At 35.0% G+C, this 22,996-nt stretch overlaps 4 protein-coding genes and 1 non-coding gene across 7 annotated transcripts; 2 read left to right on the forward strand and 3 right to left on the reverse strand.

Moving 5' to 3' along the window:
• Nucleotides 1–273: 273 nt before the first annotated feature.
• Nucleotides 274–3,286, forward strand: LOC17874737 (putative ALA-interacting subunit 2). 3 transcript variants are annotated; one of them, XM_023788452.1, is made up of 9 exons: nucleotides 274–525; nucleotides 692–753; nucleotides 837–911; nucleotides 991–1,107; nucleotides 1,228–1,298; nucleotides 1,385–1,682; nucleotides 1,766–2,055; nucleotides 2,128–2,213; nucleotides 2,806–3,286. In XM_023788452.1, the coding sequence occupies exons 1-8, from the start codon at nucleotides 444–446 to the stop codon at nucleotides 2,171–2,173; spliced, it is 1,041 nt and encodes a 346-aa protein (XP_023644220.1). In that variant the 5' UTR covers nucleotides 274–443; the 3' UTR covers nucleotides 2,174–2,213; nucleotides 2,806–3,286. The 3 variants fall into 3 exon arrangements, with proteins under 3 accessions (XP_023644220.1, XP_006280737.1, XP_006280736.1); XM_006280675.2 differs by having other exon boundaries at nucleotides 2,813–3,286; XM_006280674.2 differs by having other exon boundaries at nucleotides 2,128–3,286.
• Nucleotides 3,287–3,382: 96 nt separating this feature from the next.
• On the reverse strand, nucleotides 3,383–5,960 carry LOC17877263. Its single transcript, XM_006281583.2, has 3 exons — nucleotides 4,376–5,960; nucleotides 4,038–4,088; nucleotides 3,383–3,942 (listed from the first exon to the last, which is right to left on the reverse strand). Exons 1-3 carry the CDS (start codon nucleotides 5,958–5,960, stop codon nucleotides 3,383–3,385), a joined length of 2,196 nt encoding a protein of 731 aa, XP_006281645.2.
• Nucleotides 5,961–9,551: 3,591 nt separating this feature from the next.
• LOC111828949 lies at nucleotides 9,552–10,127 on the reverse strand. Its single transcript, XM_023777539.1, has one exon. It carries the CDS (start codon nucleotides 10,084–10,086, stop codon nucleotides 9,739–9,741), a length of 348 nt encoding a protein of 115 aa, XP_023633307.1. The 5' UTR covers nucleotides 10,087–10,127; the 3' UTR covers nucleotides 9,552–9,738.
• A 7,777-nt stretch (nucleotides 10,128–17,904) lies between these two features.
• Nucleotides 17,905–20,746, reverse strand: LOC17875602 (triose phosphate/phosphate translocator TPT, chloroplastic). Its single transcript, XM_006280498.2, has 12 exons — nucleotides 20,402–20,746; nucleotides 20,250–20,315; nucleotides 20,046–20,111; nucleotides 19,715–19,793; nucleotides 19,400–19,520; nucleotides 19,212–19,307; nucleotides 19,017–19,129; nucleotides 18,852–18,929; nucleotides 18,636–18,752; nucleotides 18,447–18,546; nucleotides 18,240–18,340; nucleotides 17,905–18,140 (listed from the first exon to the last, which is right to left on the reverse strand). Exons 1-12 carry the CDS (start codon nucleotides 20,680–20,682, stop codon nucleotides 18,123–18,125), a joined length of 1,236 nt encoding a protein of 411 aa, XP_006280560.1. The 5' UTR covers nucleotides 20,683–20,746; the 3' UTR covers nucleotides 17,905–18,122.
• TRNAP-UGG lies at nucleotides 19,601–19,672 on the forward strand. Its single transcript has one exon. It is a non-coding gene; the product is annotated as a tRNA-Pro (tRNA).
• Nucleotides 20,747–22,996: the final 2,250 nt, after the last annotated feature.

Raw genomic sequence — 22,996 nt, forward strand, 5'->3', positions numbered from 1 at the left:
TAACACCAAAAGCATAGAAAACTTAAAAACTATTTTTTAAAACAAATATTTTGTCTGAAACTTATTTATAATCTTCAAATATAAACTAAAAATATATATATTATTGTTTATCATAGATGGTCGCTATATTTTTGTTTATTTGCGATTAAGCTTATGTATTAGTTTATCTAAGATATAATTATTAATTACAATTTTCAAAATTCAGTCCTCAGTTTCGAAAATTTCTAATTATTTTTCCTCCTTTTAATTTCATTGGAGAGAACGATACTTAATTTGCAAATTCAAAAACAAAAAATCTAGATCAGGTGAATATTACCAGGGACGACGCGATTTATCGATCCACCGGTGAGAGACGCCGGAGTTTTGTCACCCGCCGCGAAGAGAATAATATCTTCTTTTTCCGATGTATTGGTGAAGTAGCGTCGAGAGGGGATAAATAAATAATGATGGAAGTGGAAGGATCGAGCACTCCGATGAATCGTGCTCCTGATCAATCCTCCTTCTTACGATCCAGACGATCTAAAGGTAAATCATAACCCTCTCTTCTCTCTTTAGATTTCGAAGTTTTCAATCAAAGCCTTAGCTTTAAGTTCGTTCTCGCTGGTCTAATCTAGGGCGAAATTGATGTGATTTGGTTTCGATTTGTTGCAATTTTTTTAACTGAATCATTTGTGTGTATTTGATTTGGCAGCTCTGTATCAGTTTAAGCAGCAGAAACTCCCAGCTTGTAAGCCAGTCTTAACACCAACATCGGTTAGTAACATTGAGTCTCTGTGACCTGAAAAAGCTAAGCTTTTTTTTTTCTTTCTCTGATTCTTGGAGCTTTACATTTGCAGGTTATAACAGTGTTTTTACTGATGGGTTTTGTTTTCATTCCCATTGGCCTTATTACTCTTCGTGCTTCTCGTGATGTAAGTCTCCTTAATCGAATGAAGTGCTATTGTATTTGAGCTGTAAGTTCTGATTTTTTTTAAGACCCTTCAATGGCAGGCTACTGAGATTATAGAACGGTATGATGTTGAGTGCATTCCTGAAGAATATAAAACCAACAAACTGTTGTATATAACTGATTCGTCGATCCCTAAGAATTGTACGCGGTACTTGAAGGTAATTTCTTTCTGCTCCATTGATTCCCAACTAGTGGAAATCATAAGAGTATCTTCATTCTTGCATATTGGTGAGGTTTTCTACTTCTCACTATCCTCAATTTTGTATCCACATTTATAGGTAAAAAAGTATATGAAAGCTCCTATTTTTATCTACTACCAGCTCGATAACTACTATCAAAACCACCGCCGGTAAATTAACTAGATCCCTTATTGATTTACTTATTAAATTTGGTGATGAGAAAGTCCAACATTTGATGGCCAAGGATTTTTTGCAGGTATGTAAAGAGTAGAAGTGACCAGCAACTGTTACATGGACTTGAGTATAGCCACACAAGTTCTTGTGAACCCGAGGAGTCATCTAATGGTCTTCCGATTGTTCCTTGTGGTCTGATAGCTTGGAGTATGTTCAATGATACATTTGTGTTTGCTCGTGAAAGAACAAAACTAAAGGTGAGCCGGAATAACATTGCGTGGAAGAGTGACCGCGAGCACAAGTTTGGAAAAAATGTTTATCCTCTCAATTTCCAGAATGGAACTTTGATTGGCGGAGCGAAGTTGGATCCAAAAATCCCAGTATGCATTCTTAACCACTTAATTCAGTTACCATAGAAGTCTAAATCATATATTTATCTTAGGAAATGCTGTTTAATTTGCAGCTAAGTGACCAAGAGGACTTTATCGTGTGGATGCGAGCAGCTGCTTTGCTAAGCTTCCGAAAGTTATATGGAAGAATTGAAGAGGACCTGGAACCTGGAAACGTTGTTGAAGTAAATTTGATGAACAATTACAACACTTATAGCTTTAGTGGGCAGAAGAAGCTTATTCTTTCCACATCAAATTGGTTAGGAGGAAGAAATGATTTCCTCGGCATCACCTATATTGTCGTTGGTTCTTCTTCCATAGTCATATCCATCATCTTCATGTTGCTCCATTTGAAAAATCCGAGGTAAAAAAAGGATTCATTCGCAGAAACCTTTTCTTTAGTTCAATTACTTACATGCATCATTCTCAATCTCAGGCCTTATGGTGACAATTCTTGGAACAAGAAAAGCCTTTCGAGTTGAGAAGCTGTTACATTCTTTCTCAGACATATTCTGATCCCAGGTTCATATATATTTCCTACATACTCAAGAGCTGTACTTTGTCTCTATATAGATAATCATTTAGATATAAAGGAGTATATAACCTCTCTGTGAGCCTATAGTTCTAGAAAACTGATAAGGTTCCTCCGTTTTCTCTATGACCCTTGTGTGTTCGATTTTGGGGTTCTACAGATTAGACAAAAAGATAATTGTTTGACCCTTCTTTTACTCTTAAACCTCTAATGTGATGGGTTTATTTGGGTATATCTGTTTTTAGAGCCTCTAAGTTTAGCAAATCTAAGAAAAGCATTATAGAGAATGCATCACTGGCGATCTGCAAACCTTACATTTATTTTCATCCATATCCCGAAAAATCCTCATTTTTTCTTCTCAATTTTCCATATTTGCCACCTTAAGTCTCTGTATTTAAGCTCTCTCTCATTTGTCTCCTTCACATCATATGCACATCTAAGTTCTCCAATTGAAAGATCTTTCATTCATCAAGTCAAAAGCATCTTTCAATCTTCCTCTGCCCTCCTCACTCGTAAAAGATCCATTTTTTCTTTCTCAAACTAAACCCGTGTTTTCCTTCTGCTGCATTGGATTGTTGTCAGGGAAAAGAGAACTGGGTGAAAGAAAAAAAAAATGGCCAAGGAAATGAGGTTCGTTCAAACATGGGGAGAGGTAGCACCAAGGCTTATTGCATCTCACCAGAAACAACAACAGCAATTCTCAAACTTGCCAAAGCTTGAGACAATTTTTGAAGAAGGATGTTGCGTCGACAGTCTTTCTGTTAGGGCGCCGAAGCGGATTGTAATCTTTCTTCCTCTTGCTCTCTCAATGATTTTGTACATGGTGTTGCACAGGAGTATCATAGGTTATTGATTTGACTCTGTCTATCGGTATTGAGACATTTTAATGTGTGATGATGAGAATGTTCAGGGAGAGATTGGAAATGTTGTTAATGGTGGAAAGTTAATGACAAAATCTCTATGTGAATATAGGTCAAGATTTGTAATCTTATTACTGATTCTGATTCATTTAATTGAATAAACTCTGTTGAGTTCCAGACAAAAATATAAGCTTTAGTTCGGATTTTGTTTGGTTTAGATTCCATTCTTTACATTCTGGACAACACATCCAGACAAAACTAGCCAAATCTGTATATCTTGTCCTATGTTCTTTGAAGAACTAGTGTACTGTCTTACGAAACGAATTTAATTCGTCCAAATCGTCCTGTTTCAACTGCTTAGGAAAATCTTCAGTCCACAAGCTAATGAACTTGGGATGTTCCTTATCCTTGGATTTGGGACCCAAGGAGTACAAGAACTCAGATCCAGTAGTTGGAACGTAGAACCTTTGATCTTTCTTAGAATACATGAGACTCGAAAGAGTGTTTATAGCCTGGGGCATGGCTTTGACATTGATCCACCTAGATACGCCAGGAAAGGCGGCAGTCCTATAAAGCTTAACTTGAGAGCCAGAAAGCTTGATAGCCACTACAAAGTCTTCATTGTCTAGGTTAGGATAAGAGGATATCGCAATGTTTTGGATCATAGAACCTTTTGGTAAATGAGGTAGATGGACTCTTATGGGACTTGCTGAACCGTTAGCAGGATTGTAACCAGTGTAGAGACGCACATCATCAGTATCGGTGGGAGATTTTTTGCTCATTATGCCAACTTTTAGTGCTCCATTTTGATGTCCGAAAGGAGTCATGGCGTTACGGACTTCCTCCAAGAGTTCTTTGTCTTTAATCACAATGTGTTTTTTTTATAATACCAATCCTATATGGCTATGCGACCATCTGGAGAACCGTTGCCAGAATTTGCGAGAGTTAACATACCATGAGATGAGGTGACTCCACTAGATGATCTGTCTTGGTATACGTATTCATCTGTTCCAACTCGTACAACATATAGGAAGGAAGATTTTTTTTGAAGATTAGATCATACTTGAGGTGATGATCTTTTGTGTGTGGTCTCCGCTATAAAAACTTATGCTTTAACACCAAGTAATAAAGACGAGAATAATATTGTAGCTTGAATAAACAAAATTGTAAAATAGATGAATATATTACTTTAATCAATACAGTTTTTTATTTTCATAAATTTTTTACAAGAGACATTGACATAATGCATTTATAAGTTCTATAAACTGATTTCCAATACTAATCGATCTTACAAGAACAACATATGAATGTATTTGTATCCGCCTTATCGTTTAGAACAAAATCACCCATACAACGAGTTTTACATAAGTAGCAAATAGGCCGAGAGAGATGATGGTTGGGAAGCAAATAAAATGAGTCCCAGTAACCCATCTTTAAACTACATCCAGGTCTTGAGTGTATTAGATGATTAAATACACATTTAGTATGAAGAGTTGAGCCACACTGATCGCATTTGTAAAACCAATTTTTTGGATATAGTTCTTCTTCGCATATCCCGCAACAATATATCGCATTCACATTTTTCTCACCGTAGCATAAGGAAAGAGGATGATCATCGTATTTGTGTCTTAACAATGTGGGTAAAGTAGCACATCTGAAGCATAAATTGTAGCCACCACAATTATCTATATCGCTACAACGTAGAAAAATCCAACATATCGAGTCACAACTATCACACCTCTTAGTGTCCATGTCCTGAATTATAACTAACAAATGTGGATGACTTTCATGTTTAATTGCACCAGAAATCAAAGCACATCGCACATCAATCTTGAATAGAGAGTACTCATCCATATATGAGAAACCAGTGCAAAAGCGCCTACACGCCCCACAACTAAAATATTGTATGCCGTCCCGCCATTCGTGACACAACTTAAGTTTTCGTGAGCTAAACTCATGTCTTTTCTTCATAGGGAGATTTGCGCATGCATCGTGAAGAATAAAATCACATTGTGTGCATCTATAGCACAATTCAGAATACAGAGGAATGGTGCATGCATAGCAATGTTCTCTAGGTTCCTCGAGTCTTGATGATGATAATGAAGCCTTGAGATTGTGTTCATGGCTAAAATGTTTGATTTGGTTGTGATCTCTAACTTCAAATGGTTTTCTTTCATCTTCATCTTCTTCGGGTACCCCATCAAGTTCTTTCCCATCCCAACTATAAATAGATGTTGCACATTTGGAATGAGCAACATAAGAACAATCCAAGCAAGAATATGCACCATACTCTCCATTAACATGCTCATAACATACCCCGCAAATCCACTTGCCAGGGCCAAGAGAAGAAACACGAGAGATACGATGGTCGTGTCTGTTGATGCGTATAACACGTGGTAAGGAGATGCATACTCTATGGATTATAAAACGACACTGAAGACAAAAACACGGGTATTCTTGAATACACAACCCACATGAATAACAAGTGAAGGAGACTTGTATCGGTAATTGGTGGAGTTCATGGTCATGGGCTTTACTTTTGCTGATGACAAGAGGTTTTCTCGCACAAGGGATACAAATACAAAAAGAACATTGTGAACATTCATAAACTATTGTATCAGGACTGGTGTGGCAAAGAGAACATGTCTTTGATAAATACATATCGTTGAGCTGGAGAGGGTGTGTATGACGAGAAGGGATGTTGGTGTCAAGGCATTCCTCGTGGAGACACAACTCGCAGACACTACACTTGTAGCCTTGCGTATTGTCATGGTGATCTTCGTAACATGCAGCACATTTTGATGAGATTGTCGTTGATATTAGAGGAGTCTCACGATGACTAGCAGATGGACATAGTCTTCGAACCAATCTAGCCATGGTTGCTAATGTTGTGATGTTAAACCTTTCTCTTTTTTTCTTTCCTTTTCTAGGATATTTGTATATTAAAAAACCAATAAATGAAATTTTTCTTATATTATACAAAATACAGGTGCTGGATTTTTATAGTTAAATGTTACTTGAATTCCAAGTTGGAACATTAGATTACCTATTTGATAGAAAAAAAGTAAAGAATAGCTTTAAAGAAAGTAAGAAATAGCTATAAAGAAAGAAACAGAGAATATAGTTCTTTGCTTGCTCAAAATGACCTCAGACTTTCAAATTTCATTTCAAAGTTATTAATATTCTTTTGATTATAGTAGGAACATAAATCGAAACTGATCTTCCAAACATTGTAATTAATTTTTAAGAAACTTGAATTATAATTATATTGAATTTAAGTATATATTAGACACAATGTAGAACATTATATGTAATTTTTTTTGTTGCAACTAGCACCACTTAACAAAATTAATTTTTAGAGCCAAAATTAGGTTTTATCTTTCTACGGTTTAAATGTTAAATGGATCTGAATATCTGATCGTGGAAGCAAAGACACTTAATCAACTGGAAAGAAACCAAAGTGAATCACTTGCGTATATCTAAAGTCATTGTAAAGAAAAGAAGCCAAAGAAAATTATGTGTTTATGGTTTATCAAGTTTTTAACCATTGTTTTTATATATGTTTTAAGTTTTTAATTGAGTTAAAGTTCGTTTTTGGAGTCTTTTAGTTTGTCTTTTTCCGAGTCTTTACGAGTTTTAATTTGTTTTGAGGAAAATGAGACGTTTTAAGATTAAAACACGCATTTAAAGATAAAGAGTTATTAGAAACATAAGACGTTTCTTCTCAGACAAATGACTTTCCACCGTTAGATCTTTCTCAATTTCTGTCAGAAGTTAGATGAAGATGTTAGCTGTTATTTCTAAGTGGGGTTGAGTCAAATTCAACGGTGCATTGAAAAGTTATGGCTGATTATGTGAAAGACATATCAATTTGGCGAACATATGAAGCCTATTCAAAAGTAGTACCCAGGATCGACCGGTTTGGGAAGGGCCCGATCGCTCCCCCTTCCTTGAAACGAGTTTTTGTATTGTCTAGAGAAAACCGATAACTAAAGCTTATACAATCAAAGGATTCAGAATCAGAATTAATATAACAAATCAGAATTAATTTTCCACATTTCATAACATTAATTTCCAATCTTTGATCGTCCAGAATAGTGTTCTTTTATTCTCACCATCACACAATACAAAATGTCTCAGAAGTTCACAACATTACAAAGTTGAATCAAGAGCCTATGATACTCTTGTGCATCATCAATTCATCATGTTACTTTCACACAAATATAACAAATCCGCTTAGGCGCTCTAATAGTGAAAGGAGCTATAGCCTCAAGCTTTGGCAAGTTTGAGAATTGTTGCTGTTGTCTCCGGTGAGATACAATAAGATATGATTCTAGAATGTAAACTTGATGTCTATACCACTCTAAATATAAGTATTGTTTATTTAAATTCATTCAAGTATGTTTTTTTTTTGAATTGAATGTAAAATTTTATTCAATCAAAAATCATGTGTACAAAGAATGCTTCAGTTGGTTTGAAAAATTAGAAAGTATTTGGAAAATAAAACAGAATTTAAAAAGCTATATCTTAGCGGGTGGAGAACCAGAGGCGGAGACCATCGTCATAACGAGGATCATCGTCATCGACATTCAAGTATTGTTTATATACATATAGTGAATGTGTATTGTGTAGTCTTTGTATGACTTGAATCTTGATCATTTCCTTAAAAGTTGTCATGTCTTACATTTTTCGTTTTGGTATGAAAATATGCTATTTCCTTAGAATTTGTCATGCCTAATTTATATGCTTGAACTTGGTGTCCAAATTTTTTTATTTCTATAAAAATTCTCTCAATAATCAATAATGTTCTTTAATGGTCATGCTTGGTGTTCAAGGTCATGTCTATAGACAGTTAGGCTGAGATGTACACACAAGAAAATAGTTTAGAAAATTTAGCAAAATGTCGCAACTTCTCAACCGACTCGTGAAGCCTCTTGTCTTCAAAAATTTCATCGTAAGCTTTTTCATGATTTTCTATTAATTACTATATACTGGTAGTTCTTGTTATATAATTAATCAGTTCAACGTTATTAATTACATGTGGCAGAGACACAACAACATCAACAAGATGGTTCGGTGGTACTGTTCTATGCCAATCTACCCGTATATGTTACTAATAATTATATGTACACTAGATAGTTTTTTTTTATTATCTTATATAGATTTTTCGTTAATGGCTCTCTCTCGTATATATGTTTAAAGGTATTACGGGGACGGCTTTGAGTCAGACACAGTGGTGCACAAAACAAAGAGGTTCTTGGTGTTTAGAGAGAAAGAGTCGGTTAGAAAAGACCAATACAGAGATATGTATTACACCGAAGATTTGGAGATCTTTGTATTTTTCTTGGACATGGTGAAGCTTTGTGTGTTCCAGCAAGCTCGTCTCCAGGTCTTAAGCCTAACTGCATCTATTTCGTAGGGACATAACTTTGGTGTTTACGATAATACTACCCAAACATGCACTCTCTTCTACACAGAGGAAGGTCCATTACGATCCACTTCGTTTCCTTACTGGCCTCATCCATTTTCTCTCACTCCTACTTGATTTGGTCTTTGGGTTGTTTTACTCAATAATTACATTTATAAGTTAATATTTTTACTTATGTTTTATTTCAACGTACAAAAAAAAAAAAATTTCTTTTACAAAAATAATTAAATTGTGTTAATTTTAAGACTTTACGAGTTAGAGCGTTCTCGTAGAGCGTTCTCGTACAATTTCACCTGCGTATAAGTAATATAAATAAAAGAATAGGACTACCAAGTCTGATCTGGTCCAAGTGGTTGGTGTCTACGTTTTAGATACAACGTAAAACTTGGGACCAGTGTTCGAATCAGCCTTGGTACCACGTTACCCCTCTCTCTCTCACTCTCTCTTTAGCTAGCTGTCCAATGGGAAAGCTTGTTGTTGTTGTTGTTGTTCTTGATGCTAGCCATGTGAGGTAATCCAAATTACCTCTTTTTTTTATAACTATTATATAACACTAATCATTTCCAGTTTAATTACAGAAAGTCTAAATTTTAAACATTTATTTTCAGTTTTTAAGTATTTATTGGTTACTCCATAATCAACAACTTTTTTATTTATATATCAGATCAATTACAAATAAAAAGGCAGGCACAAAAGAGTTTGATTACGCTAATTAACAAGATCCGGTTCTAACACAAACTGAACTGTTTGGTTATATCGTATAAGTGGTTGAAAGAAAACGATGTACCACCAAATCAAATCTGGTTCAAGTGTTTGGGGTACCAGTCTAACTAAAGTACTTCAATGCTTGGAATCTAGAGTTCGATTTGATGCTATGTAATTGTCCTCTCTCTCAGTTTTTGTGACCAAATAAATTGATTTGTTGGCTTTGGTTACACATAATTCAAGGTAATTTAAATTGTTACCTTTCTCCTTAAACTTCTGAATAAATTATATTATTGAGATATCATATATTTCTATGCCGTTAATCATAATCATGGTTTGCAAATAAAATTTCATCAGTTACTTCAAATAATTTCACATTCTTACATGTTTCTTGAAAGAAAAATTCACATAAATTAATAATCTCATGAACTTTGTATATAGTTTCAAGGTTACCAAATCTGAAGGAAACAAAAATGAAATAGTAATTCCAAATTATCCAAAAACAAAATCATATGAATCTCGTTACCTAAATCTACCATTGCGGTTTCCGTAAGCGTCGCTGTTGTAGTAATAATGATCGTTGTCGTCGCTGCTCTCGTTTGCGTTGTCATCTTCTTCGTTGTTGGTGTGGCTCTTATAATGACGACGACCATAGAGACCATAACCATGTCCTGTCTCTCGGACAAAAGCTGGCTCTAGCTCGTCTTCCTCATCTGTTTTCATGTTTTGGTGGTTCTCCGACAGCGGTAAGCTATGGTTTTGATCAGTTGGTTCGATTAAGGTTTGGCGATTACTTGCTTGTGATTGAATAAGAAAGAGAGATAAGATGAAGAAAGTGATAAGAGACGTGATGCTTAGTGATTGAGCCATTTTTTTAAGGTTTATGTTAGAAAACTCTGAGAGATTTATATATAACCTTATATGGGATTTGTTGTATATTACCAAACATTCGGTAAAGTTAAATTGGTCAAAACAATGATTAGAGATACATTACCAAACGTTTGGTAAAATAAAAATATATGATGAGTTGACAAATAAATAAAGAAATTAGATGAAAAAGCAATAAAAAGAGATTAAAGAGTTTGATTAGTTTGGTTGCTTGATTAGCGGAAAAGCAATTCGAATGATCGATCACCGAAAGTGTATATATGATGTTATTGTTTTAGAAAATAAATTTATAAATTCATTACACTATGTTAGCTAAATTATATAGTTTACAAAATGGCCAAATGTATATACACATATTCATTTGTTAATGAATATTTTTAATTAATTACCAAAACAAAAATGAATATATTTTATTTGTATCGACCAACGGTAAAAAGAAGAAAAATAACAAAAGAACACATCACAATTCGTATTCAAAATAGTTTATAACCGTTAGAGATTAACGTTACTTCTTCTTTTTCTTTTAAAATTCTGAATAAATTAAAATAAATAATAGGAGAAGGAGCCGGAAAAAAAATGAGTCTCTCTCTTCATCTCTCCTTCTCTCTCTTTCTCTTTGACGCTCTCTCTAAGTTCTATGGCATGATTCGTTGTTCTGTTCTAATGAGTATGGAAGAAGCAACGACGGAAGAGTCATTCGTTAGTACGAGAGAGGCGGAGACGAAGACGAGACTCGCCGATCCAAACCACCTTACGTTTCATTTCTTCCTTCGTTGGTGTTTCAGTTTTTGATTCTATGATTTGCTTTCAGTTTCGTTGATTTCGTTACAACAACAGTTTAATTAGGGTTTCAGTTTCTTAGATTTCGATTATCTCATCTGACAAATTAGAGTTTGATTTTAAAATCCAAATTAGGGTTTCGAAATGAATTGGGGTTTTCAGATCTCTGGTTTGGATTTTTTTTGTTCTGAGACTCGAAGATTAGATTTGTTGTTCATGTAATCTTCTTTTATCTGACTTCAAGTTCTCTTTCTCTTTTATGCAGATTCGGTTCCTCAGATCTAAACAAGGAGATTAGAAGATTTGATCTATTACGACCAAGAGGGGATCCAAGGTTTTGTCTTTGAGGGAACTCGGTGAGGTACGAGATTCATGCCTTGCTGAATCCATTAATGGGAATGTATGATGGCGCAAATAGGGGTTTTCTCTGAGTCCACTATCGTCCGTAAGGTTATGCATAAGTAAACTTAAGGAACTGTTGTGAAGCAGTTACACTTTGTTGCAGTAAATTAGTGGAGCAAAACACAAATGAAACACAAATGCCTCTTCTCGATTGAGGTAATTCTGACAACCTCTTTGTATGTCTATGTCCCTAATGAAAATGAGACTGTCCCTGTTCGGTAAATTCTTTGGTTCCTAGTCACTGAGCTGAAGCAAATGCCTCGTGTTGGTATGCTGAAAGTCCCTATCCTTGTTCCTGATGAAAGAATGAAAGCAAATGCCTCGTGTTGGTCCCTGTCCCAAATGATAAAAGAGATTGTCCCATAATGGAAAATTTCTCGGGTTCCTAGTCACTGAGCTGAAGCAAATGCCTTGTGTTGGTATGCTGAAAGTCCCTATCCTTGTCCCTAATGGAAGAATGAAAGCAAATCCCTCGCGTTGGTCGAGGTAATCTAAATTACCTCTATGAATGTCCCTGTCCCAAATGATAAAAAAGATTGTCCCATATCGGAAAATTCTCGGGCTCCAAGTCACTGAGCTGAAACTAATGCCTCGTGTTGGTATGAGGTAATTTTAATTACCTCTCTGAAAGTCCCTATCCTTGTCCCTGATGGTAGAATGAAAGCAAATGCCTCGTGTTGATCGAGGTAATCTAAATTACCTCTCTGAATGTCCCTGTCCCAAATGATAAAAGAGATTGTCCCATATCGGAAAATTCTCGGGCTCCTAGTCACCGAGCAGAAACAAATGCCTCGTGTTGGTATGAGGTAATTTTAATTACCTCTCTGAAAGTCCCTACCTTGTCCCTGATGGTAGAATGAAAGCAAATGCCTTGTGCTGATCGAGGTAATCTAAATTACCTCTCTGACTGTCCCTGTCCCAAATGATAAAAGAGATTGTCCCATATCGGAAAATTCTCGGGCTCCTAGTCACCGAGCAGAAACAAATGCCTCGTGTTGGTATGAGGTAATTAAAATTACCTCTCTGAAAGTCCCTATTCTTGTCCCTGATGGTAGAATGAAAGCAAATGCCTCGTGTTGATCGAGGTAATCTAAATTACCTCTCTGAATGTCCCTGTCCCAAATGATAAAAGAGATTGTCCCATATCGGAAAATTCTCAGGTTCCTAGTCACTGAGCTGAAGCAAATGCCTCGTGTTAGTATGAGGTAATTTTATTTAATTACCTCTCTGAAAGTCCCTATCCTTGTCCCTGATGGTAGAATGAAAGCAAATGCCTCGTGTTGATCGAGGTAATCTAAATTACCTCTGATTGTCCCTGTCCCAAATGATAAAAGAGATTGTCCCCATAACGGAAAATTCTCGGGTTCCTAGTCACTAAGCTGAAGCAAATGCCTCGTGTTGGTATGAGGTAATTTTAATTACCTCTCTGAAAGTCCCTGTCCCTGAAGTAGAATGAGAACGAGACTGTCCCAAATCTGTAAATTCTCGGGCTCCTAGTCACAGAGCAAAAACAAATGCCTCGGCTTGGTTAAGGTAATTTAAATTACCTCTCTGAAAGTCCCTGTCCCTGAAGTAGAGTGAGAACGAGACTGTCCCAAATCTGTAAATTCTCGGGCTCCTAATCACCGAGCAGAAACAAATGCCTCGGCTTGGTTGAGGTAATTTAAATTACCTCTCTGAAAGTCCCTGTCCCTGAAGTAGAATGAGATTGAGACTGTCCCAAATCTGTAAATTCTCGGGCTCCTAGTCACCGAGCAGAAACAAATGCCTCGGCTTGGTTGAGGTAATTTAACCTACCTCTCTGAAAGTCCCTGTCCCTGAAGTAACATGAGAACGAGACTGTCCCAATCCTGTAAATTCTCGGGCTTAGTCACCGAGCAGAAACAAATGCCTCGGCTTGGTTGAGGTAATTTAAATTACCTCCCTGAAAGTCCCTGTCCTTGAAGTAGCATGAGAAGGAGATTGTCCCTGAAGTAGAATGAGAACGAGACTGTCCCAAATCTGTAAATGTTTGGGCTCCTAGTCGCCAAGCGGAAACAAATTCCTCGGCTTGGTTGAGGTAATTACCTCTCTGAAAGTCCATGTCCCTGAAGTCGGATGAGAACGAAACTGTCCCAAATCTTTAAATGCTTGGGCTCCTAGTCTCCGAGCAGTAACAAATGCCTCGGCTCTCTGAAAGTCCCTATCCCTGAAGTAGCATGAGAACGAGACTGTCTCAAATCTGTAAATTCTCAGGCTCCTAGTCACCGAGCAGTAACAAATGCCTCGGCTTGGTTGAGGTAATTTAACTTACCTCTCCGAAAGTCCTTGTCCCTGAAGTAGAATGAGAACGAGACTGTCCCAATTCTGTAAATTCTCGGGCTTCTAGTCACCGAGCGGAAACAAATGCCTCGGCTTGGTTGAGGTAAATTAACTTACCTCTCCGAAAGTCCCTGTCCCTGAAGTAGAATGAGAACGAGATTGTCCCAATTCTGTAAATTCTCGAGCTTCTAGTCACCGAGCGGAAACAAATGCCTCGGCTTGGTTGAGGTAATTTAAATTACCTCTCTGAAAGTCCCTGTCCCTGATGGTATAATGAGAACGAGACTGTCAGAAATCTGTGAAGTTTCGGGTTCCTAGTCACCGGGAGAAAAACAAATGCCTTGTGTTTGTTGAGGCAATTAAAATTACTTATGCCAGAAGAGATCTTCTAATTGACGCAAATCAGGTAGTTCCTTACCTCTTGACTTGCTTACAAGAGTTTTTCAAGTTCAGTATGCAGAAGTGTGAATGGTCAAGCTTATGGACAAAGGTATGTGGTTGCTTGATATTCTATTTCTTTGGGAATTCAGGTATGTAAACTTATATTTCTTCTAAGCTTAATCATTATTCTGCAGACATTATTAAGACTTACATCACGTATTGTTTCGCAGGCAGTTTGTATATGGTTTCCAAACATCAAATATTTTTTTGCAGGCAGTTTTTATCTGGTTTCCAAACATCATCAGGCTATTTTTAGGTTAGTCTCTTAGAGTTTATCTTCTTCATCATGTTTCCATTGTAAGACTTGGAATCAGTCTTTAAAAAGGATTCATATTGCCTTTGCTTAAGTTATCTAAATCTAAAAGACAGTAGGTAATTTCTGAAAGTTGTTACTGTTAAATCTGGAAAAAGATAGTAAATCATTTGTTTTTGTTTAATAGTGTATTCTAATCTAAATCAAATGGTTCAGTTTGAAGTTGTTCTGAATCATGGTTCTCGTTACTTTAAGCTACTTATAATATACTTTCCTTGTTACCTTTATTCATATGATTGGTGTTGAATTGTTATAAATGATCTATTTAATCGACCATTTCTTATGGTTGAAGCTGAATAACACAAGAGTTCTCGTACTTTTGTTAATCGTTTGTCATCTGGTATGTGCTTGTTTTTCTCTTTAGCTAGAGTTGGATGAAATGTTTATGTTGTTATTCCTGTTACAGTCATTATCATGTAAAGTTTGCCTTCAATCTTTTTTGAAGTCTTGTAACTTTGTTTCAATTTATGGAGCAGACTGCTACATTTAACGCTTTTTTAACTTGATATACTAATACTTTTGTTTGTAAAAGTTTCATGGAGGACTGAGTTGGTGAGTGTCTTTAGGTGACTAGAGCTAATTATTATGATGCAACTCATGTTTTACACGTGATTCTCTGTTGCATATTTGTTCCTATAAATTGTCAATTTTAATATTTGGTAGAATCTTGATTTCTTTATACAGGGAAAGCTACAGTATTTTCTATAATTTCTGACATTCAAGTTCGTTTAGAAAACCAATTAATTACAGGAGGTATACAATGTTCTGCGTGCTTTCATTTAAGTGTAGCTGTGTAGGTAACTATGTGACTGTTGAATGTTGTTCTGGAAGATCGTATTGTTGTGTATGCTTACTATATCTAGTTGTTTTCTCTGGTGTTCTCTGTTTTTTTCCAATATTGATTGAGCAATATCTTCTCTGAGTTGTGCAGAATGATTGATACAATGAATGTCTTTTGTGTTTGTTCATACATGATTCTTAGAGATCTGTCAACTTTGTTATGATGCAACCCATATATGTATGACAATAGAGGAAGTTTTGTGCAGCAATATAATTTACGGATATTTTTCTAGGTGTATGTTCTCACTGTGATTCCTTATTCCAGTTACGTATTTGGCTTACCTTTGTATCATCTCGTTGTTAGTTACTTACTCATTGAATCCTTCTCTGCCTTCTTGTTATGATCTTATGCCCTTGTTTGTTGAGATTTCTCAGTGATAACATGTAGTTGTGACAGTCAAGTTCGTTTAGAAATCCAGTTAATTACAGGAGGTATGTGTGTTACAATGTTTTGTGTGCTTTAATTTCATTTAAGTGTAACCGCATATGTAACTATGTGACAGCTGAATGTTGTTCTGGAATATTGTATTGGTGTGTGTGTGCTTACTATATCTTGTTTTCTCTATCTTCTCTGATTTGCGTAGAATGATTGATCTTTCAGCTTTTTTTTGCGTAGAATGATCTTTCATTTTACTAGGGTGCATGGTCTTACAGTGATTCCTTATTCCAGTTACGTATTTGGCTTACCTTTGCATTATTCGTTGAAAGTTACTTACTCATTTGATCCTTCTATATCTTCTTATTATGGTCTTGCTTTTATAGTTTTTATTTTCTCTTGTTATGGTTTGACCTTGGTTATTTTGGGTTCAGCCATAGTTGGATGAAATATTAGATATTGTTATCATGTAAATTTGACATTAACTCCTTTCTCAAGAATGACTCTGTTTCGAATGCTAGTGCTCATATCATTTAGAGCAGTCGAGCATATACTAGTAGTTTTGTGTTTACTTCTTTTTTGTCAATGTTCTATGGAGGACTGAGTTGGTGAGAGCAAAAGTACTGTCAGTATCTTAAAGTGACTAGATCAATAAAATGGTGCATTTCATGTTTACATATGTGATTCTCTGTTGAATATTTATAAATTGTAAATTTATAACTCTGTTTCCAATGTTTGTGCCCATTTAGTTTATATAGCAGATTGCTAAGTTTAACGCTTTTTTTAACTTGCTATACTAATAATACTTTTGCTTGTCAAAGTTCCATGGAGGATCGTCAGAGTCTTTAGGTAACATATGAATATATGATTCTCTGTTGAATATTTATTCCTATATCTGGTTTTTACAATATTGAGTGAGCAATATCTTCTCTGACTTGTGTAGAATGATTGATATAATGAGTTTTTGTTTTGTGTTGTTGGTTCATACTTGATTTTTAGAGAACCTCATGTCTGAGATCTGTCAACTTTGTCATGATGAACCTCATTAGTCTTATGAAAACTGAGGAAGTTTTGTGCAGCAATAGAATTTATGGATGTTTTAGAAGGTGCATTTTTCTCACTGTGATTCCTTGTTCAATTTCCGCATTTAGCTTACCCTTTGTATCATCTCGTTGTTTACTTACTCATTTGCACATTCTCTATCTCTCTGTTATGGTCTTATTGTTTCCTATGATTGGTGATGAATGTTAATGATCTGCAAAGTTAACCATTTCTTATTGTTGAAGCTGAAAAGCACCGCAGTTCTCTGAGCTTTGTAAATATCCTGGCATTTGATTTTGTATACGTTACATGTTGCTTTTATAGTTGTATTCTTTCTTATTGTTATTTTTGGTATGGTCTGATCTTGGTTATCGTTGGATACTTGGATGAAATCTAAGATGTTAATCATGTAAATTTTGCCTTGTCAGTCTCTTTCCAATGTTTTCACATGTAATTCTTTGTGTATATAACTTCTTCAATGTTAAATATTTGGTAGGATCTTAATTCCTTTATACAAAAATCAAAACCTGCATTTATTTTTTTTATTTTGTTGTGACATCCAAGTTTAAGTAGAAATAAGTGTAGCTAAATTATCTGAAGTTCTGGAAGATCATATAGTATTTGTGTGTGTATGCTTTACTATATTTAGTGTTCACACTAATGATTGAGCAAACTATATACTCTGTCTTGTATAAAATAATGGATTCAGTGAGTTCATGCATGTCTTTTTCTCTGTTGGTTCATATCTTTAGAGAATCTCATGTGTGAGATCTATTGTGATGCAAATGAAAATATTATTAGATGGATTTAAAGTGCATTGTTCCCACCCTTATTCCAATTAGTCTCGTTGTTAGTTACTATTCGATCCCGATACTACATGGGTTCGATGGTACCTCTTGGAGAGTTAACTCTCTGTTACTTTACTTGTCATGGCTTTTCTCTGAATCCTAGAGTTTACTCTCTGTGGTATTCACTACGCTACCTTAATTGATTGATGGTTTTTTTTTTTGGTAAAAGGTTAAAATTGATTGATGGTTGCTTCCTCTCTTTTTTTTTATACTATGTTACCTCTTCTTTCTAAACTACTTTGATATGTTTGTATAACAACAACCCATATAAAACTACTAGAACAATATATAACCAATTTTCAAGAACAAAATATAAACCAATCTAATAGAAATTACCAGTTTTAAAAACAAAATTACCAAAGGAAAAAAAGTTGCAAGAAATAAACTAAAATTTAGTTCTACGATGATGGTTATATGCTTTTATCCGTCAAGATAATTGCATATTATATCAGAAGAAATGGAAATGTTACTCCATTAAAAAACAGAGGTAGCAGAATGAAAAAATATATATAAACTTTTCAGAAAGCAAAAAGATTGTAAAAATAACTCAAGAAACAATGGTTGATGGTACAATACAACATACTATATTGCATTTTTTGGTTATTTATTATATAAAATATATCCACCGGAGAACTTTGTTTATGCAACCCTCGACCGCCGTCTTCCGCCGCCTTCTCTATGCTTTCTTTCCTTGCTGAAACATCAAAACATAAGATCCAAATTCTCATATTAGTTAATCATCTTGATTTTTATGAAAATATCTTTAAGCTTTGTTGTGAAAGAATGAACTAACCCGTTTCTCTTCTTCGATCTTGGCCTTAATGATAGAGTACATTGCAACTCCAGCAATGGCTATTCCTGTTCCTATACCTGTCTGTGTCGATATCTTGTTTCCTGCAAATATTAATCAAAGGTGCAAAAATATATCACTTTGTGTTACATTCTTGATTGTCTAGTAAGTAAAGAGTATTGTATGAAGAGAGTTGGAGTAATCTTGTACCGAAGATAACGATGGAGAAACCAATCACGAACACACGTTTCAGAACGTTTCCAACAGCGTGAGTCAATGGTGCAACCCTCTCCAAGGTATTGGTAGCCAACTGCAACCGAGGGTTTTTATAAAATGTTTTAGTTTCTTTAGCAAAACGCAGGATTAAAAGGTTAAAAGATTGAAATTTGAAAACATTACCTGGTTGTAGAGATGGTAAAACATTCCAACCCAGAAGAGATCAGTGATGAATTTAGTCATTCCCACTTTAGCAATTGCGTCAGCGAAACCGTGGTTCAGTAGTTTAGGACCTTCAACCTAAGAACAAAATTTAACCAAAGACCCTAATTAATAATACAAGAAAAACATATTACTTCTTATATAAGTAACCAGTGAGAGATGATAAAAGTGACTTACGATGATGGCAGGAGGAATGCAAACGAAGAGAGCGATGATGGAGATGTAAGCATAGACATTTGTACTGTCCATATCAGTCTGAAAGAAAAACACAATCCGGTTTCAATAATCAAAACTTGATGCGAGTTAATAGCGTAGAGAAGAAGAGATATAAGAATCAAGAACCATGGCTTTCTTGGAGAAGATGCTTCGGTATGTGAAAGAAATGTTTGAGATCATAGCACTGATGAAACCGAGCCAGTTGAATGATAGCTCAGTTAGTGAAGCCATTGCAACACCTAGAAAAGTTTAAAAGTTAATCCAAGAAAATTTTTAAAAAGAAAAGAAACACTGAAAAAAGAGTAGAATTGAGTGTTTTACCAAGAACAACAGGAGCTAGAGACAACCACAGTGTTATGGGGATGGATTGTCCCATAATGAACTGAGAAGCAGCCGCATTGAAGAATGGCTCAAGTGCTACGTTTTGGCAAAAAAGATAGAAATGTCATACAATTGTATAAGATTTGTATCAAATGATTTTGAAAGAAAGAAAAACAAAGTATGAGTACCTTTAATGGTGTGAGTGAAGGAGACAGCAACAGCAGCAAAGGAAACGTTGCTAGTGACATGTCCCAAGGCGTGACAGACTGCAACTGGAATCAGTACCTTGAGGAGGTTCGCATCAATAGGCTGCAACATTCAAAATCATTCACATGAGCCAAAGCGGCTAAATGAAATACAAATAAACATTATACAGACGTAAACAATAAGGGCGTTTGGTCTAGTGGTATGATTCTCGCTTTGGGTGCGAGAGGTCCCGAGTTCGATTCTCGGAACGCCCCATCCTTTTTTGCATTTTGCAGCTATTAGGAGATGTTACTTACGGCTCGTTTGGGAAGACCCACGGACCAGCTGATCAAGCAGTATACAACTCCCACGAACAAGTGTATTACCGATACAAAACTGATAATAACAAGACAAGCATTATTCTATTAATTTTTGTATAAAAAGACAAGCTTTATTTTATAACAAAAAAAAAAGATTCTCTAGATACAATATTCGGATTCGATTCTACATTGGACCAACAATAGAATATGGTTCGATCATAAAATTATACCAAAAGATTTAAAACTAATTTAACTGTGATTGATCAACAAATTATATACTTAAAACAAAAAAACATGTAAAATGTGTTATGAAAACAAAAACACTTACTAGGGATAGGGGAAGTAATTATAGATCTTCTTGTTAAGGATGTTGAAAATCACATTCAAGAAGTACCTGTAAATAAAAATAAAAAAACCAAACCGAGGTTAAAACCGTAAATTTAACACTTCCCATAAACTTGGCGGTAAGAATCTGCTAAAGTACGCATGTTTTAAAGATAAGATACGCAGTCTACGAGAAAGTGACACGTACCACATGAAGAAGAAGAACCCAGTGACGAGCCATGGATACTTCGCCAGGAATCCAACTTTAGCTTGCCTGCGAAAACAAAACACAAAACGAGTTCAGATCAACCGAGTCAAACGAGCCAACTCGTTCTGAGCTAGAAACGGACCTCCTCTTACCCAGCGGTATCTCCACCTTCGGCTGCGGCGGCTTTCACCGGTTTGAGAATCTCTCTCTTCTCCCCTCCTCCGCCGTTGATCGACGAGTCGAGAAGCAGAATCGGACGGAGCTGACGACCGGAGATCAGGTTCCCTCCTTCTCCGAGTCCTCCGATTGCCTTAACCGAGAACGACGACGAAGACGCGGTGCTGAACTGGCGGTGGATGGCTCCGATTGGTCGTCTCAATCTCGGAACTCCAACGACATTCGCGGTGGCGCGTAACAGCACGCGTGACTCCATTGATTCGAAGAAGAAAAAAAAAAGGTTCTGATCTGACAGTGAGAGCGAAGAGGGAAGACGAGGATATGAGGTTCTCGTGTGTATATTTCAAGATGATCCGACGGTTACGATGATCTTGATTATGTTGATCCTGTGCATTGCGGTGTATCGTAGTAATGTTTGGATTATGATCTGACGGTGGAGAATGATGGGATTAGATAAGAATCGAGAGATATTGGTTTGGATTGGATGAGAGTAGGCTCCATCTTATCTCTTTTAAATGGATGGTTTTAAGAGACACAGTGAATATTAGCCAATCGTTTTTCCATATCATCATCATCTTCTGTATAATTTTTGTTTCTATTTATTTTTGAAGATTTTGTTTTCAATTATTTACCTTATACTGTTGAGTGGTCTTCAAATTATTGAATGTGACAGATTCACAAGAAAGTAGATTTTTTTTTTCTTTTTATTAATGATTTTTTTGTTTTGTTTAAAAGGTATGAAATATCTCAATTTTTTTTTTTGGAATTGATAATGTGTCAGCATTTGACTTGCAGTTTTAATATTTCATATATTTTTTATATCTTTAAATAATTTTCTTAATTTTTTACTTTTAATACATTTTTATTTTGTAATTACCTAATATTAGTTGTAAAGCTAATGATTTTACAAATTATTAAATAAAACTTCGAATGACCAAATGTATAACTTGAGTATTTGGTCATAATTTAGGGTGTTTTGTAGTCCTAATGTAAATCTACAGCTTTTATGTCGATTGAAAAAAATATAGAATTTTAATTAATACATGAAAACATTTATCTATGCACCATGATGAACATAAAATTTCAAAGCGACGACTATTTCAAAAAGAAAATGAAAAAATCAAAGCAACGACTAATTGAATTATACCAAAGGTATCATCGTCAAGGACTTGCAAAGTTCTCAATATTTCTTTAAATGTTTCGTAATTAGTATCATAGTATGAACATGATGATGAGAACAATGTCGATATACAGTATATAAGATCCAACTCTTCAAGTACCACTACCATCATCATATTGGACGAGATAAGGCATGTCCTCTTGATATTCGAATGCCCCCGACTAGACAAGTTTAGACTTTCTCAGATATTCTCTAATCATGTACGTTCTTTTTCTCTTGCCAACATGGATTGCTTGTATTGGCATGGTTAAGACTAAAGACTATGGACCTACGGTGCGGGAGAGAAAGTGAGAAATATTGACGGATTTTTCTAAGGATGAATTGGTATTTTGTATAGCAAAATGAACCATAAAATATTCGAGAATACTAGCAAATGACCAAGCGTGGAGAAGAGATCAGTAAGAGAACACATCTTAATTCCTAGAGTTGTAAGGGTAACATTAAATATAAGATCTTAAGTGTAAGAACTACACTAGAAACTATCTTATTTAAAATCTTTTAGTGTAATTTTTACACTTAAAATTTTTATCAAAAATCTTTTAGTATAATTCTTACATTTAATAAGGGCAGCATTATCCATAGTATCTTAGGAGTAGTATTTGCATAAAAAAGTATTTTGTGCAAATACTACTCCTAAGATACCATGGATAATGATGGTCTAAGAGCAACATTATAGGTAGTATGTTAATTAGGGTATCTTACATTAATTTAGTATTAAATTTGAAAAAGTAGAATTTAAGAGTTTTAATTTTGTTTTTAGTTTTGAGAAGTGTTTATAGGTAGGATCTTAAGTTGGGTATCTTAGAAAAAAATTATTTTTTAAAAAATTAAATAAATTTATAATTTGTAATTTAAGAAAATCTTATAATTATTGCAAATTTAGAATTTGAAAACATACAAAAGAGATAAATTATAAGATAGAAATTATAACATAAAGTACAGTAAAAATTTAAACTTGATTGCGAGAAAATTTAGAGTGCTCGACCAAATCGTTCTTCAATTGTTCATGCTTAGCTCGATCTCGAAGTCGAGTTCTAGCGGCCATCAGATTGACGAGATTTGAAGGCATATATTTGGTTTCAGTTCTTTGGGAAAAGTGTGTATTAAGATTTAAGATACAACAATTATATAAAATAAATAAAAGAACCAACCCGTAAAAACCCGTGTATTTTAAAAATAATTATGAGAAATGAGTAATAAACAAATAAAAGTATAATTAAATAAATATAATTGAATCATGACATAAAAATGAATATATTTGAAAAATGAGAAAAGTTAAATCCTTATAATATAGGAGTATAACATAGCTTTTGAATTTGAAATAGATGTGACAACATAAATTCAAAATTTACTATGATAACAATTGTAATATTGATTTACTTAACTAAAC

This window comes from Capsella rubella, unplaced genomic scaffold (assembly GCF_000375325.1).
Source record: "Capsella rubella cultivar Monte Gargano unplaced genomic scaffold, Caprub1_0 scaffold_8, whole genome shotgun sequence".
Taxonomy (NCBI): Eukaryota; Viridiplantae; Streptophyta; class Magnoliopsida; order Brassicales; family Brassicaceae; genus Capsella; species Capsella rubella.

Bases quoted from the DNA above. Each gene is read 5' to 3' on its own strand.
- LOC17874737 (XM_006280674.2), top strand. From the start codon at position 444: ATGATGGAAGTGGAAGGATCGAGCACTCCGATGAATCGTGCTCCTGAT. The intron at 1,108-1,227 runs GTAATTTCTTTC...CCACATTTATAG, and splicing joins ATTGTACGCGGTACTTGAAG to GTAAAAAAGTATATGAAAGC. The intron at 1,683-1,765 runs GTATGCATTCTT...TTTAATTTGCAG, and splicing joins AGTTGGATCCAAAAATCCCA to CTAAGTGACCAAGAGGACTT.
- LOC17877263 (XM_006281583.2), bottom strand. From the start codon at position 5,960: ATGGCTAGATTGGTTCGAAGACTATGTCCATCTGCTAGTCATCGTGAG. The intron at 4,089-4,375 runs GTAAGATCGATT...GAGTTGGAACAG, and splicing joins TACATTCATATGTTGTTCTT to ATGAATACGTATACCAAGAC. The intron at 3,943-4,037 runs GTATGTTAACTC...TTGTGATTAAAG, and splicing joins TGGAGTCACCTCATCTCATG to ACAAAGAACTCTTGGAGGAA.
- LOC111828949 (XM_023777539.1), bottom strand. From the start codon at position 10,086: ATGGCTCAATCACTAAGCATCACGTCTCTTATCACTTTCTTCATCTTA.
- LOC17875602 (XM_006280498.2), bottom strand. From the start codon at position 20,682: ATGGAGTCACGCGTGCTGTTACGCGCCACCGCGAATGTCGTTGGAGTT. The intron at 19,308-19,399 runs GTACTCATACTT...GCCAAAACGTAG, and splicing joins CTTCACTCACACCATTAAAG to CACTTGAGCCATTCTTCAAT. The intron at 19,130-19,211 runs GTAAAACACTCA...AAACTTTTCTAG, and splicing joins TCTAGCTCCTGTTGTTCTTG to GTGTTGCAATGGCTTCACTA.